Here is a 12,623-nt window from a genome sequence, read left to right as displayed (position 1 = left end):
CTTCAACATATTTATCTAGTGTTTTGTGCTCTTGGGATTAAAGTCAGATTGTTAATAAAAAAGAATAAGAAAAAAAAGACTCACATCAGATCGCACACAGCGTTTGTGTGCCACACAAACAGATACTGGCAATTGTCCGTCTCCAGCATAAACTCCGGGATGCCGACACCTGCTGACGGGTTACAGTGAAACCTGATTGTGGATGAAACCGTTTTGTTCTTCGCGCGGCCACACTCTGACTCAGAAGGCACTATCACATCCACATTTCCTCCTGATGGAAAAACAAAAACATGTTAAGATGCTGTGACCTCCAAATGGAAGGACTCATGCTAAAATGAAATGGCACTTTGTTTCTTATGCAGGTGTGGGTTTTTTTTTTTGCACTGATGTCATTGCCAATCACATGCTTTGCAAAGGGTTTTGAATGATAGATCAAAATCCTCTTCTGTTTACCTTTTATGTAGTACTTGGCTTTGTTGGATGAGCCAATCTTGCGGCTGTAGGTGTCATTCTGTTTCACCTGGCAGATGTTTGCACCAAGACATTTGGGCAGGGATTTATTGGTGATACCAGACAACTGGATGTGGTAGATGTAGCGGTCGCCGTTGTTACGAATGTCTCCAGACGCCTGATGGAGGCTAAAAGGCAGAAAAAAACCCCAAATGAAACTTTTGTGACAGAAAGAATTTTAGAAGTGCGTTTTTTTGCTTGCTGATTGAAACTGAAATTTATATGAGGTGAAGTATAATGAGTGGATGACACAGGTGAACTCTGTTACCTGAAGTAGAGTGCTCCCAGACTGAAGCTGACTCCAGTTTTAGGAACCTTTATGGTTCCATTTACCATCTGTACCTCCGTTGGTTTCACTGCACAAGCTTCCAGAGTCTCCCAGCCTATCAAGAACTCACATGAACCCTCATCAACCCTGCACAGACAAGAGAATATAGGATATTCAAATAAGAATAAAGCATAACAGGTCTACTTTAAGATGCAGAGGACCAGTTCAAATAACAAAATAACAAAAACAAAACAAGGGCACTGAGACTTGTGGGAAAAAAGACAAATGAAACACAAGTTAAAATTGTTTTAAAATAGGCAATGTAAACACAACTTTTATGTGAATATACACAGAGATACAGATCAGGAAAAACAACACGTGACAATTTAACAGGAAACATTTGTTGCATTAATTTCAGACAATGTGATGCAACTGAACAACATTTAGTCTGCTGAGAAATGTTATGTTACTCAATTAACTAAAACTAAAGTTTATGAAATAAAGCAAAAAAAAGAAAAGAAAAAAAAGCTAAAAAAATTTGCTATAATCTTAAAACAAATAAACAGGATAATAAATGATTCTAAGTTTAAACATTCTGTTAATTTGATACAGTAATTTAATACCAATGTTGTATTAAACGAATTAATCAAATTTCTACTGAAGGGAAACATTAAAATCTCTAAAAGAGGTTTTGTTACCTGATAACTTTGGGGTGTCCCACTGTGGAGCCGCAGCTCAGCTGGATTATGGTCTTGGCTTTCTGGCGTTTAGGGCATAATTCATCTCCTGCTGAATAGTTCACAAAAATCTTCCCACCTGTGGAGGAAGGGAAATCTCTTGAGACTGTCAGGATAAAGTTCTCTAACATCAAAAACACTCCTGTGAGAGAAGAAAACAAGACCTAAAGGCAAACAAATATGTCTAATCAGTGATCCTTGCTTACATATTTAACTCTTAGTCTACACTGTTTTCAGTTTATTTCTTATAATAATGGTAGTAAAAAACATTTATATAAAATATCCTTTACACAAACTGACACCAATAAATGTAAAGTATTTGCAATGGTTTGCACACCACTGGACTCCATTTTCTGCGTGTAAACTCGGCCCAGGACTTCGGTTTTTCCTGCTGCTGTGCGGCGGCATACGGCTGCATCTTCAGGACAGCCTGGCAGCCCACCACGGATACCCTGACACAGGTTGATGAAATACCTGAAGCCACAGAAACAAAGATGCCAAATTTTAAAGAGTGAGGAATCATAAGACCACAGCATGAGTTTAGAAATTCTTTTTAAGAAAGGGCTAATGCATCTTATATGAGGCATATGCATTGCTAAATATAAATAGATCTAATAAATAGTGAAAAGTTGGAAAAGCATCAAAAGTGTGTGCAGAACGACTGCAGAGCTCCAGAATCGAACTGTGGATTTACTGCCTTCGATTAAGGAATCAAAACCACACTTACGAATCTCCTTTGTAGCTGAACTTCCACGGCTCAGTGAGGGAGGAAAGTGCTCGGAGGTCAAAGGTCTTATGCTGGCTGACGAGCTTACACTCCATCTTCCTTGGGGTACAAACTGCATTGGTGCGCCACTGGAAAGTGACTGTACAACCTGCTGTCTCTGAGAGCAGCTCTGGAGAACCACTTCCTACAGAATGGTCGCATGTAAACAATATGGAGGACTGATGCTTAGCCGAGGCTGGGAGAGAGAGAGGGAAATAAAAAGAAAAACAAAAGATTTTCAGTTTTGGAAGTGAAGACAACACAGCATTAGGATAAGTATGTTAAACTATCAGGAAGGAGTTAATGCCTTTATTTAGACAGAAGAAGAAGACAACGAGAAGCCCACCCCCAACCTAAGTTGCCCAAAAATGAGCATTTACAGCTTGATAAAAAAATTGTTTTGTTTTCCTCATTCATAACAGGTGTAAGGACTGGGACTTTAGTTTTACTCTTTATAATAAACTGGTTCAGGTGTGTTGTTAAGGGCAGCTCTCCTCTGGCCTCACCTCCAATAATTTCGAGTTTAAACAGGTATCATCAAAGAGGCCACATCCATCTTTTATATACAGTTCTTAGTTTTGTATTTTTTCCCACGTCAACATGAAGCCACAATTGATTATAAGTCATTTCTCTAAAAGTAAACAAACTAAATCTGACTGCTAAAACACATAAAAATGTTTTCGCCATGCATGAAGAAAGAAAGAGTTTAATCTTTTCAAAAGTGCATCTAAGCATTGCTCTAATCAGAAATATTGCACCTATACAAAATTTATCATTACTTTCCTTCATGTGTGTTGCACTGCTGACACAACACAAGATTAGCTATTCTGTAAAACTTTTATCTGTGCTTTGGACCACTGATAGTGACAACTGCAGTTAGAAGTTAAAATAAAAAATACCAACGTTAAAGTTCATATTTTATAGTAGCCATCATATTTTTTTGTGTGCTTATTTTCTTATTACCCAGCTTTCGTGTTGCCATGTCCCAGCTTATGTCTAAAAGAAACAAACCTCTCACATCAACTCCTCAAAATACTCAGCAACTGAAGGAAGGAAGCTGGACTACCCACAGAGAACACATGCAAACGCAGGGAGAACATGCAGGGAAAACTTCCTTAATTTGTTTCTTCTGATAAATGCTGCTATTTGCAAGCTGCGGTGACCAATAAAAATGCTGTTCAGTCATTTTTCTTAAATAAATACTAATATCATTATTGCGAATTTGTATGATATATTGTGTATATTTTGAGGCTGTGAACAATAAAACGTCATTTTCTTTCAGTTTTTTCTTTTGAAGCATTTTTCCCATTAACATCATACCTTGTTTTTGAGCTAGCTATAAGAGCTTTACTAATTACAGAAGACTTTACCTAGTGCGCAGGGATATCCTCCACCATACTGCATCAGCACAGCCTGCTCTTCGTGTTTGAAGTCCATTGTCATGGCTTTACTGATGCCAAATGATGACCCCAACTTGTCTGAACCAGAAACGTAGCACACTGCACTCTGCTCACAGCCCGGTACTTCCACTGAGCCGCAGACTTTGATGTGATACGTACCCGAGTTCCCGTTTACCTAGACATACACACAGAGCTCTGACCTTCCTATGCTTCTAAACAAAGAATATTTCTGTTACAGTGAAACTTTTGAATCAAATAGACTTCCTCTGGTTAGAAAGTGTTCAGTATATCATCAGCTCACCTGGACTTCCTTGGAGAGGTTTGACAGGTCAAATGTAAACTGGAGCTGAGAGTCAGTAAGCTGGCAGCCGCTGATGTTAGTGGCATCTGAACAGACTATCGGGGTTGCCCACTCAAAGAAATAGACGCAGCCCTGCAGCCTCAGCATTTGCGGAGAGCCCTGTTCAGAGATAGAAAGTAGTTAAAAAATAACCAGGATAAAGAGAACAGGCAAAAAGTAAATACTCTTATTATATAGCTCTGCTGACCAGCTCGAGGCCTCTCCGGCAGGTAAAGACAATGGTTGAAGTGTAGTTCTGTAGAGGGTCCAAAGCACACTTTGTTGAGCTGTTGTAGGTGATGGATACCTCCCTTGTTAATTTGTTGAGCTCTGGACCAAGGGTGGTGCGACCAATTTCCTTCAAGAGACAATAATAAAAATTATTATTTTATTAACATTAAGTCCTTGTGATGTCACTGCCTTGGTAAGGCAGATCAAAGCAATTAAACTTCTTTTTTTTTTTTTTAAATAGTGTAAAGGACAGCATTTGTCAAAGAACTCACCACAGGTGGTCCGTCATATGGATCCATGCAGACAGCGGCTCCAGGTGGGCAGTTGACCCCAGGGATGGGGTTTAGAGGCTGGCAGATGTTGACGTAGAAGTCTGGGTTATCCGGGTCAATGTCATCATCTATTCTCAAAGGAGGAACATGCAGACTGTTAAGGACTGACACAGTGCATATTGTTGTACAGGGACTCGTTATTTTAACTCAAAATGATGCAACTCTGCTATATCTATAGGTGTGAGAGGCTGTGTCTCACTGACCTGTTGCTGTGTAGTATCCGCTGACATGAATCAGAGGAGTCAGGTCTATGAGAGCAGAGCCGTTCTGGACTGAACAAGTTACCTTTTTATTAAAGGAAAAGCAGAAAAGAAAAATCCCTTTTTAGAGCACAAAACTATACTGTAAGTCATGAGCCATCAAACAATTACAACTTTAGAGTCCAGGAGTTCAACCATGTTTATTTTCTAATGTTACCAAACTTTTAGAGACTACACAAAAGCTTCAGGGACATCTGCTTATCATTGGACATTCCCCGCTCCTTTGATGACCCCTAAGAAGCTGACTTCAGGTGACCTGTCTGCCTCTGTTAACTTAAGTTTGCTTCTCTCTGAGAAATTATGTGCCATATTAGGAAAGAGCACACCCTGTTTTCCAACTGAACTGCAGTATGTCAAAACAGCTTTTCAACATAAAGGAAGCACTGCAACAACAGGCTGTATTGACTGTATGCAGTCTTTCTGTCTAAACAATTTTCTCCCTCATCTGTGCAGTGAACAGTAAGCAGCTGGTTATATCACAGCAAACACGCTATAATCATTTATGATTTTTCATCAGCTGTGAGGCTGTAGCTCAGGCCGTAGAGCAGGTTGTCTACTAATCTGAAGGTTGGGGTCTGCATGTGTGCAGGTAGTGACACCAAGGTTCACTCTGTTGCATCCATTGGTGTGCTAATTGTTAGCTAGAAAGCACTTAAGGTGCTTGTATGAATGGGTGAATGAGACAAGCACTTTGAGTACTCATGGGAGCTTGAGTAGTTTTTTTATACAGCACTTTTCTACTTAATTTACTACAAGGGAAAACACTAACTTTATTTTTAAATCTTATTACAAAAGTACATTCCTTTTCCACCTGTGATGGACTGGTGAGTCTTCTCTCACACAAACATACTTACAGGCTGCTCACAAACCAACGGTGTGTGGAAAGCGAAGAAGTGCGTGCACGTTTCAGTGTTTGAGCCAATCAGCACTGGCTCTGAGGGGGCTGAGCTCATGCTAGCTGGCCTGCACAAACACAAAACATTCAAACAAACAAACAAACAAACAACATTCACTCGTTTATTCTAAATAAATATATTAAAATCACCAAGGTTGCATTAAAAAGGCGTTTAACAAATCTGTAAATACTTGTAGTGAGTTTACTCTTTAAAAGATGAAGCACTACTTCATCAATAAAGCTCTCACACTAGCTTTTCCATCACTACCAGATTCTGAAATAAAGGATTAATTCAAGTTAGTTTTACATTTAGGAAAATTGGAGGAAACAAATGACACACAGTATCACGATGTATACAGGTATGAATTTTCTCTTAAGGGGCACTTTAAATCTCAGTTTGCTATTCCTGAACAACGCAGGTTTGAGAAAATGTGATTCCTGAGAATGCTCTATGCTTGACGTAGTTATAGATGAAAATTAAGATGCAAATGGAGGAAAATGTACCTGCAGATGAAGCTGATGACGGTGCTGTGGGTGAGGCTACGATTTGCAGGGCATGGACTTCCTTCTTCATAGGTGAGCTCCAGAACATGGTCCTTGTATGAGAGCTTATTGCTCACCTTACCACCACTGACCACATCACTCCCTTCCTTAATGCACACAGCTATAACACATATTCATGGAGATCATTCAGAAAGCTTTAAATGTAAAACACAAAAATATAAATATTCCATAGATCTGTTCTACCAGCTGGAAATCTGCTGAACGCTCAAAGTTTTTTGGGAAATATTTATATTTCTTAGCGAGTGAGTGATCAAATTCAGCTCAGACTCTGGGATTCGTTTTTATTATTACTTTTTAATTAATAGTATTTTTTTCAGGACTGCAAATATATCCCATTGTTGAGCATTCGAATCATGACCTTACTGCACTTGTATTGCCACATATTATTCTCTCCCACTGTGTATCTGATGCTGATTAAACATTTCTTAGCATAGCCATCATAAGTTACAAATCCAGACCATTTTTTAACTCTCTGGTAAGCGAGCGGTCAATAATTTGAGAGAACCTGGAAATTCAAGTGTCTGTTTGGGTTTCATTCGTTGCTTGTGTTGCAGACAAACAGTTATGACGTTTTTGGTGTTTCATAAACTTTCTGAATATCTAAGCAAGACTAAACAGTAACCAGATTAAAGTTGAAGGAAGCAATCTACAGAGGCACTTTGTTTTCTTTATAAAGTAACTGACTGGTTAAAAGCAGAACCGATTGCCTGAAAGTGACTCCTGTATACACTCTGATTCAATGATGACATAACAGAGACCTCTGATCGTCTCAGTGACTGAAGAGGAATGATCTGCTAGACTTCCATCGACATGATTGCACAACAGAGTCAAATTTATCTGCTGCGCCAAATTGTATAATATTCAACTGAGAGAGGCCCTGGACCAGAGAAATATGTGAAGCAGCATACCAAAAGCTACCACCACTGCTGATTTTTCACAATTCATAGAATTAAAATAATCCAAGTATACTTCTCAACTTGGTAGATCTTTCATTTTTTTGTAATGAGAAATTGGCTAATATAATCCAGAAATGTGGTGCGGCTAAATTAACAACTCGCCGATTGCAGTGACGTACCAGTGTCAGGGCTGCAACCAGTGTTGGCCACAGATCCACAGATGTTCATGCGGAACACCATCTTCTGGTCCTTATGATGGTGCACAGTGTAACCCTCATCCTTCTTCAAGGGGTTCAGGTCAAATAAATGACCTATGGAAGATGTCATGGTTTAGCACTGCGGCTATTTAGAAATAGATATTTAACTTGTGCACATCTTTACACACTCTTAAGAGAATACCAGAGATCAGCAGACATAAAGAGGAATAAAAAGGGAAAGCAGATGCTTTTTGAGAACTTAAATTTAAATGCATATTACCATAACATTCTCCTTTTATTACTCCAGCAGGTATATCAAAATAAACAAAGATGATATGAGGAGAAAGTGTGTGTTTCTGACCTGTAGCAGGGTTGGTGACTCTGCAGTTGTCATGCTGGACACTATTTAGAGGGCAGGCAGCAGCTGTTTTCCACATGAAGGTGTACACACAGTCTTCAATGTCAGAGATCAGAGTAGGCCGAGAGTTCTATGTGGGGCATATAAATACATGTTTTTTATTTTTTTTTATATTTTAAAATAACTCAAATTTGGACCCTACGGGGGAAAAGCAGTGAGCCTCTTCTACATGGATCCTACATTCCACCTCACGTGTGGTTTAGAAAGCCATTTGATGCTCAACAAACTGTTTACTGCATGTTTTACAGCCTGACTGCCATCAAACATTTTAGCTGACCATCTTTTGAGTACAGTTCTTACCACTTTGTTTTTGTCACACTGGAAGCGGATGATACTGATCCTGTTGCGGCTTCCATCTGAACAAGCCTGGCCGCTGGTGTACTGCAGCATTAGGACATTTCCGTCCCACGTAGGACCAGAATGGACCTGACCCAGACTCAAATATTCATCTCCAACCTTCAGGCATGACGCTGCAGTGGAGGGACACTTCCATGGGTCTGTAGCAAGGAGAAGGATTTTCAGTGGATTTCAAGACATAGAAATTTGGGCCAGAATTATATTTAAACTCTAAACCAGAGGTAGATGTAATGACATTACTGTATCCTTTACACCAACCTTTCTGCTTCACCAGCGACCTACAGACGTTAATGTAATACTGTTTATTCGTGTCCCCAGTGGGAAGTTCCGCCTCCCAGTTCCCAGAGTCCATAGCCAGAGGTGAGAGGTCGTACGAGCGACCCTGATCATCACTGACAAGAGAAAAGGAAAAAAGGAGAAAATTCTGAACTGTGGTCCTTTCTGTAAATGATAATTAAATTCTACTAAGTTACACAAACTACATACACTATAAGAAAAAAAGAAGTCCGTGTGTTGGAGTCAAATTGTTAAATGTTGTCATTGTGTTACTTAAATTTGTAAGTCTTAGTTCAAACTGTAGGATCAAAGACGTTCCTTTGTCACTTCTCCAGCCAGTTTGTTGCTGGGGGAGGCTGAAGTGTTTTATTGTAGGGATCTATGTGAGGGTTCTGTTTGTTGCTTAGTAATCTTCCTGCTTTTATGATCCTTTTGGTGAGCAGGAGGTCACAAACACGCACCCCCAAACACACATACACTCATACACACACACACACACACACACACACACACACACACACCCTTATCTTTTAGAACATAAAATTGGAAGGCAATAATGACACGAGGACGACTTACTTGTAAGAGCAGCTGGTGGTCTTGACTGGGACACAGGCCAGTGCAGTGGGCCAGTTGAACAAATAGGTGCAGTTTGGAGTCTCCCTAATATACTCTGGTTCTCCCTGAAAAAGTGAAGTAGCATTAGACACAATTGCTTAAGAGCTTAGAAGACCTCTGTGTGTCGTGAAAAATAACGGCCCAACATTATGTGTTAAGAAAAAAAAAAAAAAAGGAATCAGAGAGATGTTAATTTTTTTTTATTTCGTATACATCTTGTTTATATTTTTTATCTATTCAGAGATCAATTCTGCAACTAACAGTAATGTGTGCAGAAGGCAGGCCCTGAAACACAGTGGTCATTTATGTGGGGACAAACCACAGGATGATTCTTTCAACCACAAATCTCCAAGTGCAAAACTGTCACTCAGTCACCAGTCAGTCTTACAGATATCTGATCTGTTGCTCGCTGTTAACAACCCCTTCAAAGCTACATAGGAGGAGCAGAATTTTTGTGTGTGTTAAACTTACAGGATTCCTGTCAGGGTTGCAGGAGAAGTAGATATTGGTAGACCTCTCATAAACTTTATGGCAGATCTCTCCACTGGAGTAGTTCAGGATGATCTGGTCTCCAACATAAGTTAGCACCTGGTTTGCCATTCCTGTGTTCACATGAGCGAAAATTTAAAAACACGAGTACTGTAAAAATGACAGAGTTTCTTATACAGTGTAATGTTTAATCTGTCTTTTCATACCTGCGATCTTATGTTTTCCTCCGGCAACTTGGCAGGAGGAGACAGTTTCACCTGTCTTTCTGTGGGTGCAAACATCTTTTTGGAGTCCGCCGCAAATTGAAAGATAGTAAGTGTACTTGGCAGCATTTAGGAAGTAATCTCTACCCTTCAGAGAGCTCAGATCAAATTCATAGCCACTCTTAGGGTCACGAACTCGACAGTGAATACCTATGAGGGAAAGTTCGGATAATTTATTGTCCATTTCCATGGTGGATCAAATGCTAAAATGTACAGATTTTGTCTCTATGTTTAACCTTAAGGAACAGTTTCTGTCCACTGTCACAGACGTTTTTACCTTGTGACTTCCTGATAGGGCAGGCCTCGGACGTCCGCCAGATGAAGACATATTCACAACCATCTATACGGTCAAACATGGGAGAGCCCTTGAAGTAAATACAAATGGACACAAATAATCAAAATTTAGATTAAAAGAAATTGCTACAGGTAGAGTTGAACATGCAACATTTAAAAGACAAAAATGAATTTTTATTTGTGATTTGCCTAAAACAGACAAGACCAGAAAAAGCTACAAAAGGTATTCAGAGATTAATTCGGTACACATCTCAAACAAATAAAATGAAGGTATGCCTCTATCATGAAATCCATTCGCAAATACCTCAAGGGGAACTTATTTTATGTATTTTTGGTAACAAAGTAACCATAAAATGTAGCTTTCAGTTAGTGAGTTAAAGTCTAACAGTGCTACTGAAGAAAGCACTAAAATAAACAGTACACGTTTTCTCACTTAGCCTCTATCGCAGTTAGAAACTAGAAAATAAACATCACATTTTTCCTACCAAATCTGATCCACACAACTAAAACATTTATATTATAATAATATCAAATAGTCATCTTGTGAACATTATGACTGGGTTAGTTCAAGAGTCTAAAAACACTCACCGGGTTTTCATCACACTGAAAGATGATGCGAGTTGAGTACTGGGACGAAGACCCGCATTTGTCTCCATTCTGGTACACCACGCTGATGGAGCCATCTTCTGCTGCCTGTGGGCTGGACTGGATGTATCCCAGGTTGTATCCTTTGCCATCAATGACAACGCAGGATCCCAAAAAGCCCACTGCAGACAATACAAAATGTTATACTCTAACTATTTGCCTGCATTTTTCCAGTAATATCCCGTGCCATCCTTACAGTCTAGCATTTAGGAAAATGCCTTTCCAAAAAACAAAAACAAAAAAAAGTCATTCATATTTTTATTTAGCTTTGATGACAACATGCATTTGCTATGAGATCATTTTTATAAACATCACAACATTTATTTACATCCAGAACTGAATTAAATGTTAAGAACTTGTATTGATGATGGAAAAGTCAGACAGCTGCATAAAGCTTTTTCCATTTGTGGAAAAACTTGGTCATTGACTTTGTAAGTAGAAGTGCTCTTTGAATGTTAAACATAGCTGTGATTTCAAATGTTGATTTCTATTAATTATTTGGGTTTTTTTGTTTTTTTGTTTTTAATTGGACCACATCAGTTCCTCAGATTCCATTTCCCCACTTTGGTTACAGATTTTCATAAATGCATTGCACAGTTTCTAAACGAGTTTCTGTAGTTTCATATTCTTCGTTTTTTCTTTGCTTGATGCAGGCCAATAATTTGACCCTTGTGAAACGGAGAAAAATCTCTTCTACGCCCACAGAATGGCAACGTGGTTGTTTACAAAGAGAGAAGCTACTCACTGCATCAGTTAGGGTTCATTAACCCGTTCGACTCTAAGCAATATTAATCACCGATCTCCAATGGAAGACTCTTCTTATTCTCTGCTCTGCTTATTTACACCAAGTAAATGAAGTAAGACTATCAAAAAACATATGTCAGACTTAACTGGGTGTATTTTATAACAATAAATTGTAAATGAAGGCAAATCAGTTAACCAGCAACCTGTACAGTTTAAATGTGGTATCAGACTAGGTTAACAGTTCATCTGCATATTTTAATACAACTTCTGGAGGCTTACTGCTGATTTTTCGCTGTTTAAAACAAATGGCTGTGGAAGGAGCAGATACAAAGTTTGCTTGTCTTCTTCACATTGGAGTTTGCTGATCAGGGGCTTTGGTAAAAGTAAAAGTTTAAATGGTGGTCACCAGAACAGCAGCTTTTTTGGGCGCTAGAAACACGTGTTCTTTAACTCTACCTGCGCTCATCTTCTCAGCACTGGCTCAGTCTCTTTGCAGTGTGTAAACAGACTCTGGTTTCACATTAAACTGTGCCAACGTCATAGTCTCCGCTGCTGTTGTTGGTGTTTCTGTTTAAAACTGCACCCTGTGTGGGCTTAATGTTGTCAGAATTTTTATTCACTAGCTGCTCTAAACATGTTTGCATTGCACGTCTGCTTTAGTCGCAAATGTGGGTGAAACGCACACATTAGCATTTCCATGGTGACAATGGCGAGCTACGGAGCCGTGCCTCAAACAAAGCATCGAAGACTTCGTATCGAGAATTTTTTATAAACAAATTATTCAAAAATAATCAATGAATAGTTGCGGCCCTAGTTGTGTCAAATCCTCGTCAACGTCAAATCCTCTTATGTCTATCTAAACCTGTTAATTTCTCACCTGGACACTCATCTACACGTGGGAGGGGTTTGCAGACGTTGATATAAAACCTCCTTGATGTGCCTGAATCTGTGTTTATGGGATTCCACGGGTAGTCATCTTCATCCCGGATCAGGTGACTTAGGTCATACTCATTACCATGCAAATCTAGAAGTGAAAAAAATAAATCAGATTTATTCATTAATTAATGAAGACATGTTCAAGTTAGTAAACTTTTTTGTAATCTAACAAATTCTAAAAAAAAAAAAA

General features: G+C 39.1%; 1 protein-coding gene across 1 annotated transcript in view; it reads right to left on the bottom strand.

Moving 5' to 3' along the window:
• The window catches only part of igf2r (insulin-like growth factor 2 receptor), a 45,531-nt gene that overhangs the window by 5,213 nt on the left and 27,695 nt on the right, over positions 1-12,623 (bottom strand). The window contains exons 24-46 of the mRNA XM_005753248.1: positions 12,375-12,521; positions 10,697-10,875; positions 10,092-10,179; positions 9,758-9,964; positions 9,534-9,664; positions 9,024-9,127; positions 8,430-8,563; positions 8,115-8,311; positions 7,758-7,884; positions 7,379-7,510; positions 6,244-6,403; positions 5,699-5,807; positions 4,788-4,869; positions 4,525-4,652; positions 4,230-4,379; positions 3,983-4,141; positions 3,652-3,856; positions 2,243-2,477; positions 1,853-1,989; positions 1,477-1,594; positions 779-925; positions 454-638; positions 85-271 (exon numbers count right to left, since the gene is read on the bottom strand). Of these exons, the coding sequence (XP_005753305.1) occupies positions 85-271; positions 454-638; positions 779-925; positions 1,477-1,594; positions 1,853-1,989; positions 2,243-2,477; positions 3,652-3,856; positions 3,983-4,141; positions 4,230-4,379; positions 4,525-4,652; positions 4,788-4,869; positions 5,699-5,807; positions 6,244-6,403; positions 7,379-7,510; positions 7,758-7,884; positions 8,115-8,311; positions 8,430-8,563; positions 9,024-9,127; positions 9,534-9,664; positions 9,758-9,964; positions 10,092-10,179; positions 10,697-10,875; positions 12,375-12,521 (3,448 nt within the window). The remainder of the gene's footprint in view (positions 1-84; positions 272-453; positions 639-778; positions 926-1,476; positions 1,595-1,852; positions 1,990-2,242; positions 2,478-3,651; positions 3,857-3,982; positions 4,142-4,229; positions 4,380-4,524; positions 4,653-4,787; positions 4,870-5,698; positions 5,808-6,243; positions 6,404-7,378; positions 7,511-7,757; positions 7,885-8,114; positions 8,312-8,429; positions 8,564-9,023; positions 9,128-9,533; positions 9,665-9,757; positions 9,965-10,091; positions 10,180-10,696; positions 10,876-12,374; positions 12,522-12,623) is intronic.

The sequence above is a fragment of the Pundamilia nyererei genome, unplaced genomic scaffold (assembly GCF_000239375.1).
Source record: "Pundamilia nyererei isolate P.nyererei 1_Seehausen unplaced genomic scaffold, PunNye1.0 scaffold00415, whole genome shotgun sequence".
NCBI classification, from domain to species: Eukaryota; Metazoa; Chordata; class Actinopteri; order Cichliformes; family Cichlidae; genus Pundamilia; species Pundamilia nyererei.
The sequence above is the reverse complement of the archived record's forward strand: the minus strand, read 5'-3'. Positions and strand labels throughout refer to the sequence as shown.